The sequence below is a fragment of the Anolis sagrei genome, chromosome 1 (assembly GCF_037176765.1).
Source record: "Anolis sagrei isolate rAnoSag1 chromosome 1, rAnoSag1.mat, whole genome shotgun sequence".
NCBI lineage: Eukaryota > Metazoa > Chordata > Lepidosauria > Squamata > Dactyloidae > Anolis > Anolis sagrei.
In genome coordinates this window covers 23,312,600-23,337,561 of record NC_090021.1, presented here as the reverse complement: position 1 = coordinate 23,337,561, position 24,962 = coordinate 23,312,600, and the positions used below count along the sequence as shown (strand labels likewise).

The 24,962-nt window shown below is 39.0% G+C and overlaps 1 protein-coding gene across 1 annotated transcript in view; it reads right to left on the bottom strand.

Annotated features, from left to right (window-relative positions):
* The window catches only part of MRPS5 (mitochondrial ribosomal protein S5), a 56,129-nt gene that overhangs the window by 5,379 nt on the left and 25,788 nt on the right, over window positions 1–24,962 (bottom strand). Inside the window, exons 6-9 of the mRNA XM_060754488.2 lie at window positions 10,729–10,819; window positions 8,339–8,385; window positions 7,715–7,772; window positions 4,759–4,821 (exon numbers count right to left, since the gene is read on the bottom strand). Coding sequence (XP_060610471.2) covers window positions 4,759–4,821; window positions 7,715–7,772; window positions 8,339–8,385; window positions 10,729–10,819 — 259 coding nt within the window. The remainder of the gene's footprint in view (window positions 1–4,758; window positions 4,822–7,714; window positions 7,773–8,338; window positions 8,386–10,728; window positions 10,820–24,962) is intronic.

Genomic DNA, 24,962 nt, shown 5'->3' with positions numbered 1-24,962 from the left:
TGACTGACCCTTGTTCCCAGAGTTTGGCATAGAGAAGAAGGTTTCTTACAGGGAAAAGGCAACAGAATCTTGAAAGCAGTGGTTGTTGCTAAGCAAACCTCTGCACTGCTTCCTTTGCCATTGAGATATGCCACTCTCCATCAAGGTTTTTGAAAATTCATTTTGCTAGACATTCAAGCGTACATCTACCTCCATGAATCTGAGAAAGCAGATTATTATTCAGAAAAACCCATGCCATGGAAGATCTGTTGGCCTTGAAGGCATTACATGACTAGATTGTTTTGCTACCACAGCCCAACACCTGTCTCTCTTGGGAAACTGTCCATTAAAAGCATTCCACAAAACAAACAAACAAACAAACAAAAAAACAACAACAACAAAGGATACACATGCATCATGGAACCTTCTGGGTGCATCTATATTATAGAATTTATACAGATTGACACCACTTCAGCGGGGTCACACTCCAAGGAGGTAAAAAAATAATAATAATCCTGGGTTTGGATCAATCCACAATCAGAAAATCTGTGTGGATTGTGTTGCATTTTCCAGCCAGTTCCTGGGATTTCTGTATATGCACTCAGAAACAAATTGAATCTCTATAATTCACAATCTGATCCAAATTACATGACTATGTCAAAACAACCATAGGGCTAATTTTCAAGGATGATCACTGAGTCTGGCTCTATGCTGTAGAACTAATGGAGTTTGACCACACTTTTATCATGGTTCAATGAGATGGAATCCTTGAATTTGAAGTTTGGAGAGATATCAGTACTTTTGGTTAAATACCTTGTAAAACTACACCTTCCATGTTTCCATAGCACTGAGCAAGAGCAATTAAAGTGGTTTCTGTTAGGGAAAACTACTCTAAAATAAGGCAGAGTATCCAAACACAAACAAGAAAGAAAAGTTGGGCATCAGCTCATTAGCAAGCAGAACGTGAAGTGTTGTGTGATGTGGTTGTAAAGTATTAAGAGCTCAGGCAGGCAAAGATGCAGAGTCTAACCTTAAAAATCTCAAAAGGTTTATTTACAATAATAAGAAACAACTGCATTTCTTAATAATCAAGAACTAGGTCTGAGCTACTCTAACACCAATCTCTTCTAAAGTTTCAAAGAGAGGGGAAAAAACACCAATCACTACATCTCTCTGACACACATGCAGAGAGACCTCAAAGCACCACAGCACATACACTGGTGTAAGAAACAAGTCAGATTGCAGTAGAAAAGTATGCATTTCAACAACCAATCAGAATGAGAGCAGAAACAGAGAAAGAGAGAGAGAGAGAACAAAATAGATACATCCCCAACTATCATACATGAGACATGGGGGAAGGAAAACCCTTAATCTATACTGAACTAACTAAACTGTTCCTCATTGAGGACTTGAGACTTGGGCAATGTGGGGTTGAATTCCAAAAGGTCCAAACTATAATAATTCTGTGCAATAAATAAGTTCACACTGCATTCTCCTTGTTCTCTATCATAGCATATTCAGAATACAAAACAGGAAGCCATGCTACAACAGCCCAACACCTGTCTCTCTTGGGAAACTCTCCTTTAAAAGCATTCCACATATTGGTATTGTTTTAGGTCTTCTTGTATGTTTCCACAAACTGCCCCATCACCTTTTTCGCCCATGTCCAGCATTATTTTTAATTTTAATTACATTTGGCTTACCCATAGATTTTAAAGTGTGTTGTCCTATTTGATAATGCTTATGTTATTGTTTTGTTGTTTTAAATTGCTTCTATTGTTGTTGTTATTGCTTGTATTGTTGTATTTTGGGCTTGGCCTCATGTAAGCCGCACCGAGACCCTTGGGGAGATGGTAGCGGGGTATAAATAAATTATTATTATTATTATTATTATTATTATTATTATTATGCTGGCACATTCTAAGTGTTTTTAAGCTAACAAAACAGAAAAGCCGGCATTTGCATGAAGATTTTTTATTGAAATCAACAATAGAAAAAGCAGGAACATCTCAAAAAAGCTGAGGAGATGGTTGTTTATTATGTGAAAATACCCATTTTACCAAATAAAAGACCATCTTGATTCCTTTGCTTTACATGGTGCCTTTTTCTCTCCCACATTTTCAATGGATGCTTCCCTAGGTTCTGGTTTTTATTTCTACTAAAGCTACCATTTAATGTAATGCAGCTTTCTTTGGAGGCGAAGAAAGGTCTTCCTCCAACCATGAACTACACTTCTGTCTCTCGGTGGGTACAACACCCCAATTACTTCTATTCACATTCCAAAGAATAAAATAAAAAATCCAGGGAAGCCACTGATTGTGTGGCATGAAAACTGAGCTATTTCCAGCCGTAGCGAACAGCCTGCAGAAATCCAGTCCATTCAGAGCAGAGCTGGAAAAAATGGCACTTCCAAAATGGGGCATATTAAGCTGTTAGCAAATGAAACCTTTGACAAATAGCCTTTCAGAGATCACTTATGTCAAAACCTGATCCTGTCTCACAGCATGAAATCAATACTTTTTCAAAATGGCAGAAGAAATAGTTTCAGATGGTTTTTACTGCTTTTTTAAAACTATAGCGGATGGTGTATTGAGGGAGAGGTAAGAAAGAGAGGCAATATTAGCACAGCAATGCCTATGGCCTCCTAATAGATTTCTTTCCATCCATTTACCCTGCACCAAGCCTGCCCAGCAGATTGGAATAATCCTGAAAAGCTGTTTTAATGGCTTTTTTTAATAAAATGCATTAGATCACATTTGAGGTTTTGGAAGATTTATAGGCCTGAGTTACACACAGCAATCTTTGTTGGGAAGCAGTTAAGACTGTTGTATTCTCAGTAAAAGGCCTAGTAAAATAGTTTTATTTAAATGAGTAACAGATTGTAATTCTGTTATTGGGGGGAAAAGATTCAATGTAATACTCTAGGAAGAGACCCACAATTGAATTTATATCCAACAAAGCTCAGTTTCATCAGACCCTTTCCCGCTTAACTAAGTTAGGCAGAAGCCTTCTTTTATCAGAGCGAAACATCCCAGCTTCTTAAGCCGTTCCTCATATACTTTGTTTTCCTTCTCTGGACACGTTCTAGCTTGCTGCTAGTCTTTCTGCAGCATGATCCAAGCATTATCCCTACATATAACCATGACAGTGGGGTAAGCTCCTGCTGTCAGCCCTAGCTTCTGCTTACCTAGCAGTTCAAAAAAGGCAATGTGAGTAGATAAATAGGTACCACTGTGGCAGGGAGGTAAAAGGTGCCCCTGAAAACATGCCAACAATTTGATCAGGAAAGCGTCCATGGACAGGCTATTCTTCCACCCCCCCCCCCTTTTATTGTTGTTTTTCCCACTCCCACCCTCCTCCTTTTACGTGCAATTTATACATCAAACTACAGAAGTTGTATTTGAGATATTAATCTCATTCTTAATTTTTCTACTCCACATCTTAACGCATTCTCTAAATAATTCCTAACTGGTTCCCACACCCTCTTAGTTATTGTAACCTTTTCAATTTTATCTATATTATTCCATTTGAAATTTGTTATTTCCACATTTAATATATTAACTATATACTTATACCAATTTAATCAATGTTCATTTAGTTTTATCTTTCCAACCCCTCACTAAAACAATTTGTGCACACGCTATTCATTTGCCAACCAATTTTTCTTTTTGTCTATTCTTCACTTCTGTTATCCGTGCATGTAGTACAATTCTATAAACTATTACTATTTGTAAATTTAACATTCTATTGATTTCTCCTTCAATCATTCTCTAGTATTTTTGCACTCAATCACATTCCCATATCATATGAATAAACACCCTTCTTTGTTCACAACCATGCCAACGCCTATCCTTTATCCCTGGTAAAAAACATTTATATTCCGCCTTTCTCAATCCAAAATGAGTGTTGACCCTCCCAGTAAGATCCATTCTTCTCACCCTGCGTCCCCCCCTCTTCACAACCTCCTCTCTCCCTTTTACTTTTCCCCCTCCCCCGCTCACCACTTCCTACTTTCCTATACACCCGACTGTATGTTTTACTGTATGTTAAAAAAAAATCCTAATAACAAATATTGAAAAAACAAACAAACATAAAAACAAAATGAGCGTTGACCAGTGAAATGCTGCATAAGACTGCCTCCACTGGAACCCCTTCCACAAAGAGAGGTTCTTTCATTTGTCAACACGTGGGTGCAGCAAACTGTAAACTGATCTAAACTCTGGACCTTCAGTATGCACATTTACCTGCCGAATTTAAATTCCGGGCTCTGTTTACCCTGCATCTTTGGCAATAATCAGCTTATATACCCCCAATGAATTTTGTCGGCTCTGGGAAATTGAAGCTTCTGTTTGATGTTTTGTTTTATGTTGATAGGTTATGTATTACCTTAATTTTAGATGTTAAGTTATAATTTGTTTTTACATGTTGGGTTATTATTTTTTGCTATTATGTGTGCATTGGCTGTCGTATTCAGGCATTGAATGTTTGCCTTTTTGTGACTGGAATTTGCCCTTAGTCCCTTTTGGGAGATAGGGTGGAATATAAATAAAGTTTATTATTATTATATTGTTGTTGTTGTTGGTGTTGTTGTTGTTGTTATTATTATTATTATTATTATTATTATTATTATTATTATTTTAATGGTGCATACTGGATTGCACTCTAAATTGAATGCACCCTATTCCCCATTACATGGGAGATTATGTTAAGCGAATACCGGCCAAACTGATTCTGAAGAAAATGTTTATAAGTTCTGCGTTTATCACTTGTTTCACTCACCTTTGTTCTGCTTCTTCATCCGAACAGTTGTTTTCTTAAATGAGGTTGCGATGTCATGATAAACTAGAAGGAGAAAGCATTAACAGAATATGGTTGCCAAATACAATAAGCTGTGTTTATTTTAGCCTGAAGTTATCACTGAGTTCACTTTACAAAACGTAAAGCCAGAATACAATTGATTCCAGTACAGTTTAATCCCACTCGCAGCCTCTTTGCCAGTACACATTTTTAAAGTGGTAAGTCTTTCAGATAAAGAAACAGAAATGTTTCCATTGCTACTGCTCACTGCTTTGAAACCACTCTGAATAGAAGATTATACGAAATGGTACAAATCTTTTAAAAATACAAAATGGGATAAAATAAAATGAATACACATCCTCTATTTTGCATCTGCTGCCTTCAAATTAAGAAATAGTAACAATAACAACCAACAGCATTAAAACATTTCCCGGAAAATAGGTTTTCTTCTGTCTGCAAGGCTATAATGTAGATAACAAGCAATCATCCAGGGAGGAAGATTTCTAACAATGTGCTACATGACCAAAGAGGTCCTCTTTCCAATTCAAGTTGTCATTTCTGTCTGAAAGAAAGTTCATCCATGCTGCTTTATTTGATATGGCTAGCTCACCACATGCTGCAGAGACTTAGCAAATGCCAGATTGGACGTAGGACTAAAGGAACGAGATGCAACAACATGGCTGAACTGGATTGTAGTTTAGATTATGTCAACAGATGGGAGAGGCGATTTCTCGAGGAACTTCCAAATATCCTGCCCTGATTTTCTGTGATGCCCGACTGCACAGCTCCAGCAGATATTTGGCTGTGTACCTTATTGAAATGGACAGCTAATTACAAACTCTAATGGACTTTGCTGAATGTGTGTGAAATGGTACTAACTTATTAACAGGGGTGCACTTAAGTCATTTACAGATTATGGGCAAGGAATTAATCAGCTGTGTAGACAATAATCAGAATGGACTGACAGATTAACCATATATGTGAGGTATTCATGGAGGTTTACTTGGCAGTCTCTGATCATTTCCTTAATGTTCAAAGTGAAATACAATTGATTGACTTCTAGGATAAAAAAACAAACAAAACCAAAATAGGATAAAAATGTAATAACTGCAGAGACATGGGTAACTGAACCAATCCTCAATGGCTTTCAAAAAATACCTGGCAAGAAATTCCAATGTATCAGGAAATACTGGTTTCCTGAAATGTAACTACATTTATCATCAGATTTAATATGTTCTCCTCTTCCTTTTTCAAACTTCTGAGATGAGAAGCCTGCCATATTGAATTGCAGTGCAGTTCATAATAGCCCTACTCAGTGCATGATGGGGAATGGTGATGGGAGCTGCAGTACCCAAAATGACAAATTTTGCTGTGCAAAGAATTGGGGATCAACAATGTTGGCATTCTGTGGCATTGTCACCTGAATTGTGTTTCAGCCACTTTCAATGCAGACTTTTTACATGCAAAACAGAGGAAACAAAAAAAAAATGTCCTGATCAATCTACCTGTCTGGGGACCTCTGAGGTCTCAACTTTCAAGCACCTTCCTCACTGTGTCAAGGAACAATAAGGAATGCCTAGTCCATATGTCAGTGTTATAGCAGCACTGGGGGCTTCTACCCAAACAGGCCTGTCTGCCAAAGCAGAGAACAACCTCAGTTGAGACGTGGTCATGGTCCGTACTGGCTTGATCTCATAGTCGGTCAGAGGCATAGGTGGCGGAGCCTCAACCACTTCTATGGGAGCTTCAACCTCTTCACTTTCAGAGTGTGGCTCATCTGTGTCAGGCCTTCTTTCCACATACGAAGTGGGAGGAATCACTTCAGGGGATGCATTCTGGGCTCCCAGTAACTTAGTGGCTAGAGATGCCTGAGATTATGCAAATGTGAGTAGATCAATAGGTACCGCTCCAGCGGGAAGGTAACGGCACTCCATGCACTCATGCTGGCCACATGACCTTGGAGGTGTCTACGGACAACACTGGCTGTTTGGCTTAGAAATGGAGATGAGCACCACACCCCAGAGTCGGACACGACTGGATTTAATTTCAGGGGAAAACCTTTACCTTTGCCTAACCTTGTTTTATGAAAATTCCCGCTTACAACCTAGTCTAGTATGGCCTCTACGACTCACTTAAAGTGGTGTGAGCAGTATGTGGGTCAACTCCCCAACATGGATGGACATTCTAAGTGCCTTCTTTGCTTAGGTGAAGGACATGCCATCCATTCACGCTTTCATTGCCTGGCCTTTATACCTCAGGCAAGGAAGAATCAGGAGGTGAGGCTAAAAAGGGTGATTTTCGAACTGCTAGGTTGGCAGAAGCTGGGACTGACAGCGGAAGCCCATGCTGCTCCCCGGATTCAAACCTGCGACCTTTTGGTCAACAAGTTCAGCAGCTCAGCGATTTAACCCACTGCGCCACCGGGGGTTCCAAAACAAGGTTGGAATGGATGAAATTCTCATTAGAGAGTAAAGCAGTCCAAATCATTGAAGATACAAGTAACTAGCAAAGTTTCCTGAACCAGATACAATACAGATGAAAGGAACTGAGAGGTTTTGGTGGCAACTGGGCCTTATATAGCCTTGGGATGGTGGACAGGATTACTGCCGAAGCTTTTCTGCCTAGCTCCTGAACAGTGCTCTGCTCAAATTACCGAATTGTGTGACTTACAGAGACCATGAAGAAGAAATCGATAATAATTATTATATTATTATTATTTATACTGACAAATTTCTAATCCTTTCTTTGTAATCACATCAAAGGAATTGAAAATGCATGAGAGTGCAGCATGCCACCAATGTCATAAGTAGTGGAAAATCATAATTTCTCATTAAATTAGGCTATTTTTTCATTTTGTTCCAGACAAAAAGCTTGAAGAAAGGAAGTAACTTGATGATTTTTTTTATTTTAAAAAGAAGTCTAGATATCTAATACTTACTTGTATGATCTTCGTATCTTTCAATATAATGTAAATAATGAACAGCTCTGTTCTTTGCCTGGGGAGGGACAGGAAGATGTTTAAAATTAAGAAATAATTGAGACAACGCACTATTTGAGCTTGACAGCCAAGTCACATTAAAAATCAAAGAAGGTTGGAAACAAGGCAAGTGGGGTTAATATATCTGTGGAATGTCCAGGGTGGGAGAAAGAACTCTTGTCTGTTGGAGGCAAGTGTGAATGTTGCAATATATCACCTTGATATGAACTGAATGGCCTTGCAGCTTCAAGGCTTGGCTGCTTCCTGCCTGGGGGAATCCCTTGTTGGGAGGTGATTAACTGGCCCTGATTGTTTCTTGTCTGGAATCCCCATTTTTGAGTGTTGTTCTTTATTTATTTACTGTCCTGATTTTAGAGTTTTTAAATACTGGTAGACAGATTTTGTTCATTTTCATGGTTTCTTATTTACTGTTGAAATTGTCCACATGCTTGTGGACCTCAATGGTTTCTCTGTGTGGTCTGACATGGTAATTGTTAGCATGGTCCAGCATTTCTGGGTTCTCAAATAATATGCTGTGTCGACAACACTCACACATTAATTACATTTAATTTTGGAGCTACATACTTTTCTTAGTGCCACCATCCTGTCAGAGGCTTTTCCAAGTGCAAAACCTGATAGATAAAAATAATTCAAGTTAGTGAAGGAACATTATAGATGACAACCTTTAAATATTTGCAATAAGTGGAGCCCTCCCCTTGTAAGTGTGTTATTGAGGAGGTCTTCACACTCAAATCTTCTCTCAGTGATCCTAGATCTATCAAGAGCTGCAGGTGTATCAAAGGAACTAGAAGGCACATGCAGGATCCTTAACCTCTTCTTTCCTTCCACGACAGAAAGACTAAAAAAATTTCAACAAGGGGGAGGAAAGCTTTCTGAGTATGTCCCTGACTTCTTGCTTCATTAAGCTTTCTGTTCAATAAAAGTCTAAAACAACACAATGTTTTACTTCCATGGAAGAGAGTGCCTCAGGCAACCACAGAATAATTAACAACAAAGGAATCTATATTAGATTATATTCTGAGATTATGGGTCATGATGTTGGCTTTGGAATGTCAGCAACTGCATTTGATTTTTCTTTGGAAACAAAATAAATTAGTGTTCGATGTGGAATTTTGGTGTAAGAGATAGACATTTCCTTCCTCCACCTTGTATTTAACAATATTTCAAGGGAAATTGCTGACACTTAACAAAAAGTCATCTTATCAGCAGCCTTTTCAAAAGGGCCTAGTCAACTCTGTCTGCTTCAAAGACCAAGAGTGTCTATTCAAGCCAAGAGGTCAAGACCCAGTCTACTACTCTAGGGCAAATGCTTTTCTCTAATCGACTCCTCAGCCTTTCTCAGCTTGAGGCAATGCTGTTTTCCCTTTCTACTTCTATCCTTGCAGAGAACATTTCTCTTTCTATTCCCTGAGTGATGAACATTGAAAATAAGTTGGGTATGATAGACAAAAAGTGAAAGCTAGATCACTCATTCAAGCTCACTACAGAAAGAAACTGAATGACAGCACAGTGCAAAAGCCAAACGGCGATACAAATAAAGGAAATAGAGGCACAGCTGGAATTGAGGCCCATAAAATCTTGAGTAGCAGACAAACAAGGATAGCTACAGATCGTATACACCTAAAGACACACAATTCATCTTTAACTGAGACACTTGTCTGATACAGTCACCATTAGAGTGGCCGTAAGGACCAATTTTTCCTCTTTCTGGAAACTCATGAAGTGAGGATTGTTATGGATTGATATTTCACGGGATGCTGCAAAACGCTCCAGCATCTCCTTATCCAGTTCACACACTTGTTAGGAACTGAATGAGGTTGAGCCCATTTAATAGGCACAAAGGCATAGTTCAATGTGTAGAGGATGGTAGCATCATATAGTCCCTGTAGAGTTCTCCATCTCATCTTGCCCAACACCCTATCAACAGCAGTGGTGCCCTGTTGAAGTCTGTTTTTCGCCCAAAGACATTGCTATATTTTTGATTGATTGAAAACATATAGACTAGGGATGCCAAACTTATTTTCACTGAGGGCCACATCAGCCTTATGGTTGCCTTCATAGGGCTGTTGAATCTATGGACGGAGAATCAATGGATACAGAGTGCCAACTACATTTTTTTATATAGTAGTCGGCGTTGTTTAGCTTTTACCCAGTTTTGATCCCCAAATGTTATTGAATGACAACACCCATCATTTCTGATTATCTGCCATGTGGGATAATGGGAATTGCAACCCAACCGCATTCGTGGCTCTGAAGTTGGCAAAAGGTAAAAGGTCAGACATTATATCCACAAACCTTGTATCTAAATTCAAACCCCACTGTTCTGACTGAAAAGAAACTTCCAGATGTTACTGTATCACAACTCCCATTAGCTCTTAATGCTAAATGATGAAAAAAAAAGTTGTAGTCCAGCATCTGGAGGGTAAAATAAAATGACATGGTGACTGCATTCAGCCTGCAGATCTTGAGTTTGACCTAAGACTTAACATTTACAGAAATGAACATATAATGAAAATTCCATAAAACATTTATAAATCATTTGTATTTCTCGTGTTCAAAGCACTCAATGCATATTGTGTCAGTCTCCCATATAATTTATGCCAACTTTTGCAAGGAAGCATGCATAGAAACATATAATTTTAGATTCTGATTTCAGATATTTGCTAATATAAACCCTTGTGTAGTTCAGAAACCTTGGAACTTATTTTTTGATGGCTGCCTGTGTTCCATTTCTAATAGATAAGAGGACTATAAATCCAAGAAATAAACCAGCTGCAGCATTCCTGGCATATGGTCATCTAGCCTCTCCCAAAATATCTCCAGTGAAGGAGAGCATACAGCTTCCCAAGGAAATTTTGTTCCATTATCAAACCTTAGGACATTTTTTCACAACGTCTAAACAAAATCTGTTTCCCTGGAATTTTTTTCATTTGAATTCAAGCAAACTTGCTTACCAGCAGCCCCTTTTCCATTCCCAACAACCACCAGAGCACTAACAGATCTTTTTCGTCCTTCCTTGGCTGTCATGTTAAATACACTTTTCAACTGAAAGAGAAAACAATGAACATTTAGATTAGCTGCTTCTTAAAAGAAGAAAAAAGAAGAAGTGAGGCAGACAGAAAATTAAAAAAGGTATTTCTTGGATTCATATTTGTACTTTTGTAGTAAGAGTTATCTGATGCAACCAGTTTGCAAATGAACTAAATATTTTAATGCTGTTGGCCTGATCAGCTTGTTCCAACAACTGGTTGTGTGTGGTGGTAAGAGGCGCTGGCAGGGAACACTATAACTCCTTTAGGAATAAATATTTCAGAACTTGTGAGAGTGGAATAAAAATCTATTTGGCATTTTATGTATTGTACTTTATTTCTGATAAGTTATTTATTTATTTCCCACATTTGTATTCTGCCCTTCACACCCAAAGGGACTCAGGGCGGCCTCACAACAGGCAGCAATTTGATGCCGACAATATACAATTCAAAAAATATCAATTGCAATTGAATCCACATAATTAAAACATCAATTATTGAAACATCAATTAAAGTTCAAACCCTAATCCAAGATCTGTCCATTTGTCAGTCACATTAAAATTACTCTCATCATTGCATTGCTAAAATTACTGCTCGAATGCTTGATCCCACAACCATGTCTTAAGTTTTTTTCGTAAAGGACAAGGAGGGAGCTGCTCTGATTTCATTGGAGAGGGAGTTTCACAGATGAAGGGGCGTCCTGTCCCCACCAAGCGTGTGCCTTGGATACTTTTTCTGGGGGAAAGTTGGAGAGTAAATCCAACAAACAAAAAATAATAAATTTGTATTTTTGGGTGCTTATTACACTAGCCCATTGTTTTGCTTTGTCCCATTCAAAAACAGCTTCACCCATACTCAAGAAGAGAAGTGAATGTTGTGCTGTATTTCACACCAAAGGTATATTTGCGCTTTAATAGTGCAACTTTCTTTTACACAATACAAGCTTTCATTTTTGTAATACTTAGTGTATATAATTATGGATGAGTAAAGAATTTTTTGACAAAACATGGTTGACCCCCCCCCCCCCCAAACAAACAAACAAAAAAACCAACCCTGGATCAACTTATCCACATATATAAATTCTGGAAACAGATTTATTTATTTATTTGCTGTATTTATTTCCTGCCCTTCTCAACCCCGAAGGGGACTCAGGGCGACACACACAGAGGCACAATCTGATGCCGTACATCAAGTACAATACAAATCCAGCAATATATATATATATATATATATATATATATATATACACACACACACACACACACACACACATTAAAACATCTGCTAAAAACATGTCAACATTAAAATTCTTAAAATCACATTATCCAATATAATCATCCAGGCCGTTTCATTTATCATTGCACCATTCCATGTTCACATATTGCACCAATCAAGTATCCAAATGCTTGGTCCCATATCCAAGTTTTCGGGTTTTTTCCTAAAGTTCAGGAGGGAGGGGGCTAATCTGGTGTCCCTTGGGAGGGAGTTCCACAGCTGAGGGGCTACCACTGAGAAGGCCCTGTCTCTCATCCCCACCAATCATACCTGTGAGGGAGGTGGGACCGAGAGCAGGGCCTCCCCAGAAGATCTTAATCTCAGAGATGATTCATACAGGGAGATATGTTTGGACAGGTAAGCTGGGCTGGAACTGTTTAGAGCTTTATAGGCTAAAGCTAGCACTTTGAATTCTGCTCGGTAGCAGACTGGAAGCCAGTGGAGCTGGTGTAACAGGGGGGTTGTATGCTTTCTGTACCCTGCTTCAGTGAGCAATCAGTTTGCTGCCTGTTGGATCACTTGAAGCTTCTGTACAGTCTTCAAAGGCAACCCCACATAGAGCACATTGCAGTAGTCTATTCAGATGACAATGATGACAGCTTCATGCTGCCTACCATTTTGGGAGCTTGAGGTGGAATGCAGCATGGCAGCAGCCATTTTTAATAGGTGGTTACTATAAAAACCATGCAAGGCCAGTTTCGTTATTTTTTATACTGTATAGGATCCCCCCACACTGCTGCTGAATACTTTTTGGGTTCAAATAGTTGAGGAAAGAGGGAGAGCTGTCTTTCTTTCTTACCCCAGTAAGCTAGCAGCACTTAAGCAACAACATTAGCTGGGATCACCATAAGGACACCCACCCCATCACATTTGTGCTTATGTGCCTCTATGTTTGAAGTGTGCCCCGAAGTTTTATCCTTGATTTACCCACAGTCATAGCAAAATCTGTCATTTTGTCCCCAAAACCTGTCTTCAATGTATATGTAAGGTTAACTTATACAAGAGTATATTTGGTAATGCTTCACACATCATTTCAGACATTCTGCTGAAGAAATATCACTATATACAAAATGAAGGGGCAGTGGAGTATCAAATGCATGTTTTATTTCACTTTGTATGTTGACAGGTTCATGCAATGTTCTTTGAGTGATGGGTTAATGCACTGAACTATTTGAAGCAGGAGATTTCAATGTATATATCATATTTTTCAGATAGTAGAACATATGGATCTCAACTCCTGCTCAAGTCAGCAATGGTCAGAACATGCTAAATACAAGTGAGGGGGCACAGAAAAAGCTGTCAGAATTACAGAGTATAAAAGTATTTCATCTAGAGAACAGAGCAAAGCAACTGAACAAAACACTGGGCACAGGATGAAGGGAAAACACAGTTTTGTGGAAGCACCAGTTTGGTTGCAAAACCCAGCTCAAGATGCTACAGCAAGTTGCTTCCATGTGGTTCTGTAGAATCTTGACTTCCTAAAGTTTGGGCAGCTAAATGGCAACAGATTACACCGTTGTTGCATGTTTTGAGTTACTGGTAATTCTAATTAATGGTATCTTTGTTGAGGTTTTCTTGGCAAGATTTATTCAGAGGGTTATGCCATTGCCTTTATCTAAGGCTGAATGTAAACAGTATAAGGCCACTCAATAGGGATTTGAACCCTTGTTCCACAAAAATTGCAACCCAACACTACATCACATGTCTTAACTACTATATCACGTTGTCTTTCAAACAGATTAGATACCTTAAATAAAGCACAGTAGATTTTTCTGCACTGCAGCCATTCCCTCCCTAGTCCTGTTTTTGTATGCTTGAAAAGGCACTGATCAAATAAAGGTTAAAATACCTAAATATATGTTAATTGGCTCATCAATGTTTGTGATAGTATTGAACTACTATTGTGAAAAACTACTGTTAAGTTTATGATCATTGTTTGGGCTCCTGCCTCCATTCCAGTTCCCTATGATCTTAATCATTCACCTCCCTTCCATTAAGCATGTGTTTAATAACATTCTGGAAACTGAGGCAACTCAGCATATGATGAAGCTAGCTTATAGCAAATAAAATGTACTTGTCTTTAAGCTGGCACAAGACTTTTGTTTGTGTTTTGATTTGGAAGCAGTGAGATGCATTCTTAATGTGGCATTTGCTTTATACTGCAAAAGTTTGAGGATACAAAAACAGGACTAGGGAGGAATGGCTACAATGCAGAAAAATCTACTGTGCTTTATTTAAGGTATCTAATCTGTTTGAAAGTCAACGTGATGTAGTAGTTAAGACATGTGATGTAGTGTTGGGTTGCAATTTTTGTGGAACAAGGGTTCAAATCCCTATTGAGTGACCTTATAAGATTCACAGTAGCAGGAAGCTAGGACAGTAGCAGGAAGCTAGTTACACTTACCAGTGGTTCTCAACCTGGGGTCCCCAGATATTTTTGGCCTACAACTCCCAGAAATCCTAGCCAGTTTACCAGCTGTTAGGATTTCTGAGAGTTGAAGACCAAACACATCTGGGGACCCCAGGTTGAGCACCACTGACTTAAACCAAGTTAACTAGGGGAAGGTAATATTGCAATTATGGTGCCACTGTAACTGTGGCATACAGCTTGTGTTACACCCTTCACTTTGGAGCCCTGATTGGTGTTAATGATAGCAATATTTCGTCATTAAGTAAAATATATTTTTGCTAGCACCTTTGGTGCCAGGTGATTTAATCTAAATCTGTATGAGTACATTATTTTTAGTTCTTATAGAATCACAGAGTTGGAAGAGACCACAAAGACCATTCAGTTCAACCCCCTGCCATGCAGGAAATTATGACTGAAACACTCCCAACAGGTCAAAGCACTCCCAATAGAGATTTGAAACGGTTTTAACTTATCATATAGTTTAATGTGCTTTAGAAAATTTAAATTACTAGCTTAAATGGTTTTGAACAGAACTGTTGGGTGCCCTCAGATCCTTGTGGATATGCTACAATGGATTTAGATACTTCTCTAGAACTTTCTTTGTGTGTGTGAGAGAGAATGTGCAATTGGTGGGGACAAGAGACAGGGCCTTCTTGGTGGTGGCCCCCTATCTATGGAACGCACTCCCCAATGAGATCTCCTTCAGAAAAAAAGCTTACATCTTGGCTTTGGGACCAAGCATTCGGACAGCTGACTGAGCAGCAATTGCAATGATTCATGAGAATCATCAATGAATAGATCTTGGATTGGAACTCTGGACTATGATTTGGATTTGCAGATTTAGGATTGACTACGTTTTAATATTTTAATGGCCAATATTTTAATGTATTTTATAATCTTGTCTTATTTAATGTTAATTGTTTGTTTTACGATTGTTTGTTTGTTGGTCAGTTTGTAAGCTGCCTCGAGTTTCCCCTCGGGAGTTGAGAAAGAAGGGATACAAATGCTCGAAATAATAAATAAATAAATGTGTCTATCCATCCATTCACCCATCCATCTCTTCCCCGCAGCTGAATTAGGTTCTTTTATTAAAGAAAGTTGAGGCAGTGGGGTAATTATGCATTTTTGTATGAAAGACCTATACTCTTTGGAGGATTCTAGGTGTTGTAGTCCCTTAATATAATCTTTACAAGTTCCAAATCAAAACGTCACTTTAAAAACACAGTGGGAGTCAGTAAACTTTCAATAAATCTCTTTATAGCACATTTTGGATAAAACCTCAGAGGGCTGCCAACAGTGCTTGATAAAACCGCCATGCAGACAAGCACAGGGCCAGAACTGGCCATCCATTTAGGTTTAAATAAAAGAAAGTTTCTTCTTTGAAGAGAGATAATAGTTCCACAGAATTGGGGAATACAAGGGTGGGATGGGCTGTTATAGACCATGGAGTTTGACCAGATGGCCCAGCGGTACCTTTCCAATTCCTAGGGAGTTCTGACAAGAGACTTCTTAATCATCTTTTGAATTTCCTGCACCTCCCACAGTGATCTCTGCCACCAACTGAAGTGATAATATTTTGAGTCTCTTGGAAAATGCCAGAGTCATCTATTTTCAAGTGCAGGGCAAGCGTTGTTCCCCACCTCTTCCAGACCTGAATGCTGTGCTCTTCAGAGACAGTAATGATAGCTGATTATCAGCAATACACAATGTCAAGATCAGAGTCTGCTCACAGCAACAGAAAGCTGTGAGCAATTACTCAATCGCTCAAATGACAAGGGCACGCTCTCGGTTTGAATTATACTGGTCAAAACCCCAGCTGTGTGCTGCAGCAACCATATCTGTAAGTTAACCACTCACCCTGGATACACACCCACACACAGAATACTATGTGATGCCAGGAGCTCATGCTTCTAAGCTTACCTAGATGCAATAAAAATATTGCACAATGCCTAAGCAAACACAAAGATACAAAATAGGTTATCTATGATTTTGTTTTAAGGAGGGAAAGAACTTTTAAAAAGAAAGAAGAAAGATCAACATGAGGGAGGTTCTCAGCAGATACTATCGGTTAATGGTTACGGGTGAAGTTCATTGCACAATTATTACTGTTTCAACAGCAGCACAGCTGAGTCAATAAACATACAATCTACATGAGAGACTTCATTCCATGTTCTCCAATAAGGTATTTGAACAACCCAGATCCATGGGAAGTCTAGGTTTTATTACTAAGATGGCATTCCTCTGTTATTTGCCAGAATTTACTAGTAGGTTTCAGAAGTTCAAATACTCATTTATGGGAAGAAAACAACCCTTGAAGACCAAAGGAAAAAGGTTTATTTAAAGGAAAAAAATTCTGCCTCTAAAGCAGTGGTTTCCAACCTTTTTTAGTCAAGGGACCATTTGACCAGGATCCACACTGACCAACATTAGTACCAAAATTGATCCACATTGACCAACATTAGTACCAAAATTCTCCAACATTAGTACCAAAAGGGTTACAAATCAGTTTTTGGTCAACTTTAGACTCAATTTGATTATGGGGTGCTGATTCAGAAAAGATCATGGCATAGACCACATCAGCGCTGACACAGAACATATGCCATCCAGTAGTCACCATCTGCTTGTCCACCGAAAACTATATTTAATAATCTAGAGCTGATGTGGCAGTAGTAATATTTTGTGTGTAGTCAGCCTCTCCCCTCCCAACATCCCCATTGCCTTGGCATGATAAGAGGGATTCGCGAGACCAGTTGCTTTTGTTGCCACATGGTTTCGAGGCAACAGTGTAGTAACAGTGAGGCTGCTGACCATATTTTCATTCTTGCAGACCACAGGTTGGAACCACTGCACTAGATGTCTCTTGGACAAAATAACCACACCCACAACCTTTTTTATCCCCAGTTTTTTGCCTTTTTCAGCGGCCCTGTAGCCCTAACCCTAGCGAATATGGAGGACTGGCTGTAATAGATTTCCAGTGCATATTCAGTTTGGCTATTTGGAGCACTGATTCAGAAAACTGCATTGGATAGACCACATCAGCTCTAGTTTCTGATACAGAACATATGCCATCCAGTAGTCAACATCTGCTCGCCCACAGAAAACCATCTTCAATAAGCCTTGGCACTATAAGAGGGTTTCACAAGACCAGTTGCTCTTGTTGCAATGGTGTAGTAATGACCATATTTTAGTTCTTGTGGACCACTGGTGGTCCACGGACTAGAGACTGGGAACCACTTCTCTGAAGATAATCTTCTCATATGATAGGAGGGGGAACAAGAAAAACATATTTTCATAAAGTCAAGAACAGACCACAGAACCATGAGCTCCACTGTAGTTAAACTGTAGTCTTAACTGTAGTTAAAACTTCTATCAAAATCAATGTTAATTGTGGTTAATTTCAGTCAGGTTGAAGTAAACCCTACTAAAGAAAAAATCTGGTCAATTGTGAGCTCAATTAAGGCAGATAAGGGAATTCATGTTACAGAAGGACCAGGAGCACACAATTCCATGGCCTGTTCTTGATCTCTTAATCATGGTTTAACCAGTCAATATGTGGCAGGCAACAACAACAATCTAACCAAGCTAAGCTATCCACCCTTTGAATGCCAAAATGATTAGATTTATAAGGGATAAAGATTTCCTTCTTCCAGAAGGTGGCAACAGCAGCACATGGAAGCAGGTCAGCCAAGAAGAGGAGATGCAAGAAAAAACAAAAGCCAGAAGTACCCTTGTCAGCTGTTTCTGTGCGGCTTTGAAGGGAAATGTGCCCAGTCACCCATCACAATCAGAGCTATCACAACTCCCTTTAAAACTTTGTAAAGGCCTTTCAAGCCTGATAATGTGCACAGGCAGCCGTGGACTGCTGCTACTTCAAGAGTCCTGACATCAAACAATGCATTTCCTTTTCACCTAGTGAGTCCTGGCAGTCATTTTCTCTCCCTCTCCCATGTGGGAAAAGAAGAAAGCAACTCAAATGCATAATTGCCTTGCAAAGTAATACAGAATTTGCAAATTCTGTAAATATGGAGTGATGTTTATTTGGCCTCTATTTTAAAATTCAATGCCACCAATTCAAACAAGACTTAGTGCTTGGTAAATTAGCCAAAGACTTCACCTTAAGAGGAGAGCAGAAAGGAAATTGCTTGAAATGTTAGAGCAAAACAAATGTCCACATAATGAGGATGCAATCCTGAGAAATGCAGTTGTTATTTAAGGGGGAGGAGCCCCCCGGTGTTGCAATGGGTTAAGCCAGCATTTCTCAACCTGGGGGTCAGAACTCCTGGGGGGGGGGGTTGTGAGGGGGTGTCAGAGGGGTTGCCAAAGACCATCAGAAAACACAGTATTTTCTGTTGGTCATGGGGGTTCTGTGTGGGAAGTTTGACCCAATTCTATCATTGGTGGGGTTCAGAATGCTCTCTGATTCAAAGTGAACTATAAATCCCAGCAATTACAACTCCCAAATGTCAACCAAACTCCACCAGTGTTCACATTTGAACATATCGAGTGTTTGTGCCAAGTTTGGTCCAGATCCATCAATTTTTGAGTCCACAGTGCTCTCTGGATGTAGGTGAACTATAACTCCAAAACTCAAAGTCAATGACCATCAAACCCTTCCAGTATTTTCTGTTGGTCATGGGAGTTCTGTGTGCCAAGTTTGGTTAAATTCCATCACTGGTGGAGTTCAGAATGCTCTTTGATTGTAGGTGAACTATAAATCCCAGTCACAACAACTCCCACATAACAAAATCAATCCCCCAAACCCCGCCAGTGTTCAAATTTGGCCGTATTATCTATTTGTGCCAAATTTGGTCCAGTGAATGAAAATACATCCTGCATTTCAGATTTTTACATTACGATTCATAACAGTAGCAAAATTACAGTTATGAAGTAGTAATGAAAATAATTTTATGGTTGGAGGTCACCACAACATGAAAAACTGTTTTAAAGGATCACGGCATTGGGAAGGTTGAAATCCACAGGGTTAAACCCTTGTGCTGGCAGGACTGCTGACTGAAAGGTTGGCGATTTGAATCTGGGGAGCAGGGTGAGCATCCGCCTGTCAGCTCCAGCTTCCCATGCAGGGACATGACAGAAGCTTCCCACAGGATGGTAAAACAGCCAGGCGTCCCCTGGGCAATGTCCTTGCAGATGGCCAATTCTCTCATACCAGAAGCGACTTGTAGTTTTTCAAGTTGCTCCTGACACGAAAAAATATTTTTTAAGGGGGAAACCAACCGGATTACATTTCTGTTAGGAAAGTTACTTCCTTCTATCACGAGCTTAACAAGAACACTTCATAGTATGGATGATGGAGCTTGTACTGTCTGCATATCTAATATGAAAATGCACCAGTGCCATCAAGGTTTTCTCTCTTGCTTTCTCTACAAAATGCTATATTTCTGCTGTCCATCCTGAACAGTGTGCATTTTCCACCCTGGGCAGACAAGAAGTAAAATGTGCTCATTCACATGTAGTGGGCAGATAAATGCTAGAATTAGTACTTCATCCTCCTGCTGACAATCCATTCACTCATCTATAGTGATCTAGTAAACAGTTATATAAAAAAAAGGATGGCTGACAACTCCCTCTTACTCCAGCTGCATGCTTACTCCAACATTCATGAGCAAAGGGTTCCTAAGATCATATCTACTTTGATCTTTAGCTGAATTTAGAGGCATGTATTGTGCATTCTTTCTCTGCGATGTGCACACCACTTGAGGTTGTTCTGCACATACAGGTCCTTGCTCTGTTGGCTTCTCCAGCATTTAATGCCTACAAAATTAGGGGTCAAATGAGATGAACTCCTTGGTCACTAAATAAGCAACTGCATCCAAAATTCCCCTTGCAATGGAGTAAGTTTCTCCTGGAGGAAGAAACCCCTTGGATGTGATCTAATTCTGTGGAAAAGCACTGGGACTCTGGGTTAGTTGCTACTTGTTATACTAGTTTTGATGGGTTTTGATGGGTATTAGTCATGGTAGGGGTGTGTGTATTTTAAACTATTGTAGATCAGGGATTTTCATGTCTTGCAAAGCAGTTGGGCTTTCATACATGATGAAAATTTCAGTTCTTTATGTAACTAGGTTTGAAAGGGTTAAAGATGGTTATATGGAAGGAGTTATAGGCAATACTGCCCAACAATTTGTTATCAGAAGGAAAAATGACAAGAACAAACTATTTTCTTCTTGGATTGCTGTCCTTTGGCAAGAGCTACAACAACAAAAAAGAGGGAAAATAAAACATATTAATACTGACACTTAAATCATGTTGCAACTGCTAGCCTGTCAACCCAAAAGAAAGAGACAGAAATTATTCCATTTCTATTTGACAGGGCAAGTTGTACATCGGGAAAAAACCGCAGGCTACATGCTATTTTATGTTATAAGTTTTGTCCGGCTCAAATCCCTGAAACTCTCAAAACCAGGGATATACAGAAAATCATTTTCAACATGTGCCATATCAGGACTGGACATATCAGGACATATTTCGGGGTATGGCTAAAGGAAATTTAAATAATAAATTTAAATAATACTACATGTTAAGAAGATAAGAGTGCACCTTGCCATTTTTGAGCCCATTCTTTACTGTGTAACTGAGAGTCAGTGAGGCATAGAGGTCTGAGGGTTAGACTATAACTTTGGAGTCCAGGATTCAAATCCCCACTTGGCCATGAAAAACACAGTCTGTGACCAAGTCACACTCAGCCTCAAAGGAAGGCAACAGCATTGACAATATGAAGTGATTGGGTCCAGGGGGAGGTAGCTCCCATCTTTATTTATTTTGAGGAGTTTATTTTGTGGATAATATGGTAAAACTGCTAAAAATACAAAATAATAATAATCACAATCTTGTAAATTTGATTCCATGTATTTGCTAGCTTGATTTATATTCTATTGTATTTTTTGTATTTTATCTGGATAATTTGTTTTATCATTGCATGGTACAGTTTTATATTGCATTATTCCTTCTACCCCTTAAAAATAAGATTTTTTAAAAAAGTCATGAAATAATCATGAAATAATTTTTTAAGGGAAGGAATTGCAACCCCCTCTGAACAAATCTTGTCATGAAAACCCTGTGACAAGTTCACCTTAAGGTTGCCATAAGTCGGAAATGACCTAAAGACACACGACAACAACAACAACAACAACAACAACATATAACTATGTCCTCAGAATGTCACTAACAGTAAACCATCACAGTATGGTGAAATCCAAGAAAAAAAATTCAAACATATAAGATGTTTATTAGAAAGGAACTTTCATTAAAGAGAATAACCTACAATCTCAAAACTAAGCCAAAAACAATAGAAATGGCATGTTTCCTCCATGTCTGATGGAACAGCTGAGGAAACCTGGGTGCCAAGGAATGTCAGCTTCAAGTCTGCCACTGGCAAGGGGATAGTCCTTCCATAGCACAGGCAGATCCTACTTTTTTAGGAAACTCCTTTCATCTGTCCTTGAACAAAATCCCCTGAGGCTTGTTAAAAGCTTTCATTCTACATTGGTTTACTCACTATTCATTAAGTCTGGCTCTCTCATTTGGCTGGTGTTTAAATTGCTCGCTCCGCAATTTTGTACACAGCTACTCAGCACAGTTTTACGATACAGGCGGAGAGGGTCAAAAAACATATTTTAGGGACTCAAGGGCAGGCCAAGTACTCTTGGCCATAAACCTCCTACACACAAAGAAAAGTCTACTGGTATAAAATTAGATCCAAGTTCGTAGAGCTATTAAAAATAAATATATACGGCCGCCCTAACAAGAAGAAATGAGTATCTTCTTGCATCAGCAAGACAAGCTAATCAGTGTTTACAGAATGATAGTATTAAAAGTCATTGTTTATAAAATGTTGCACTGGCATTTTTGTTCACAAAGGGGTTTCTCCTATAATGTAATTGTCAGGGAAATGCTGATTAACGTAGGCCAATATGAATGTATTCTTATACTATTCTTTTCCTTGCTAATAGAAAGGAAAACAAGTTGATGAAAGGAAAACACAGAGGGCTAATCACATCCAATACCACCCAGATGTGTTCTACTACATTTGCCATCACAATCTTCCAGTATTGCCAATGAGGACTGGGGAAGATGGCTATTGCAGTCCAATTTGGAGGGCGCCAGGAATGTAATTTTTCCCAAGAAACTTTGCTAGATCTCACGTAAATGAATTCCAAAATACTTGTTGTAGCTTGCAAATATCTTTTTGATACCAATATGATCTTGAAAAGGTGTTTTAATTTTCAATACCATAGACACTTATAGACAATCACATACCTCTTTCTTTGCTGAAAAGAATTGTGCTTATTTAAATCTAACGAAATTGCCACCCATTCCCAAATTGTGGGAGGGCATGGTGTAGTAACCATTATTACTGCTTCATATAATCCTTTTTGGTACTGAATTGCAAACTTAAAAGCTCAATTTTGTGCCATGTGTGAAGACGGAGTGATATTCTCACAGGTACACTTCACAACTAGGTAAGTACCAAACTCTTCCCTCCAAAAAAACCAGTTACTTACATAAAGGTTTTTCTTTAAAAAGCAAATTAACCCCACTAATGGAGGCTTAGCAGAAAGGTGTTTTCTCTGTTTTGATGCATTTTTTTCTTGCAGCTTTTATTTGGGGCAGGAATGGGGGACTTGAAGCTGAGGAAAAGTATTGCCACCCCAAGATTCTGGAACATCATCTGGAGATGTGATGTCCTGAAAACAACCCTGAAATCACTTCAAACTCATTTCCTGGCTGAAAATTAGTCCAAATTCAAGGAAATGACAAACAGAAGCAGACTTCCAGAACCGGTTTCTAGCCAACTGTTATCTGAAAATCAGGATGTACAACCTGCTGCAGAGGCATGTGGGTGAAAATTTACCCACTTCAGATTTAGGGCATGTGTTTATACTATAAATTCAGCCCTGTATAACTGCCAAGACTAACTGGTGCAGGAGTGGGTTGAAAGCAGATCAGGAAAACCTACTAATTTCCTGATGATTTTCAGTAAATGGGCAAAAGATTTTGTTTTGCAATTCCTTAAACACAGTAACAACCATCCCATCCAAATTGTATTTTACAATTTGGCAACTCGCAAGCATTTGGCAATTATCAATGACAAGAATGAGGCTTTTTTTAGATCCTTTGCTTTCTTAAATCAATTTTGAGCTGTTTTTCAACTCAATATTGCTTACATTTTTGTTTAACTGAGCTTTTGGCAGCACCATAATTTACTGTGCTTTTGGCAGTACTTATTTTTTTAATCTTGATTCACAGCTATAGGAGAAAAGCAGGGTATAAATCAAATAATAAATAGACATAATATTGACTAACTAGGACTGAATTTCCACGAAGAAGACCTGTGAACTCAGTTCATTGCCTTTGGTACTGGAAATAAATAACTGTGACAGAGATTTCCACAATTTCAATATATGGTTTTGAAAGGAACTTTCAGTAGGTGGATCTTGGGATTACTGAAGGAAAAAGCAGATCCCACACAGTTTACAGAAAACCTACACGCACAGTTAGATACATACATAAAAACTCCAACCATCACCCAAGTCAAAAAAGAAGCATCAAAGAACTGGTAGACCATGCAAAAAGAATCTATGAACCCCACCTCCAAGACGAACTGAACTACCTAAACTGGGCTTTACAGGCCAATGGATACTCCACCTCAGACATCAGAAGAGCTGCAAGACTGAGAACAAGCCATGAGAGTAAAGACAAAGCTCCACCCAGAGGAAAAGTGTTCTTGCCATACATCAAGGGAACCACTGACTGCATAGGGAAGATGAGGAAACACAACATACAAATTATCTACAGACCCAGTAAGAAAATCCAACAAATGCTACATTCAGCAAAGGACAAGAGGGATCCTCTCACTTCTACAGGAGTCTACTGTATACCATGTAGCTGTGGACAAGTCTACATAGGGACCACCAAATGCAGCATTGCCCAAACACAAATCAGGGAACATGAAAGGCACTGCATGAAAGGCACTTTCCTTCAACCAGGAAAGTCAGCTGTAGCAGAGCACCTGATGAACCAACTTGGACTTTCCCGGGCAGTAATAAGCTACCCCTAAATGCTAATCAAATGCTAATAAGGTGGCCAATTGAAACATTCACACCTAGCTCCGTTCTGGGCTGCTAACCAGAGATGCCAGTTACTTCAAATGTCTACTAACGAAATTGGCAGTGGAAGCAACAGCTCACTCACATTATATATTAGCAGATCTGTTACTTTCCCTATTAGCCTTTCTTATTACTTGAAGTGAAATATTCAGGAACCTAAAAGATGAAGCACTACTGTCCAAAACTTCTCTGGTGCATATTTTTTTTTCAAAATGAGAAGAAAATCCAATCATGAACATGCAATCTAATTCTCTACAAATAAGCACGTACAAACAAAAAAGAGGGCCTCATTGTCCACAGCACAGTGATGCTATGAAAGCTGATTTGCAATAAAATAAGCTCAGCAA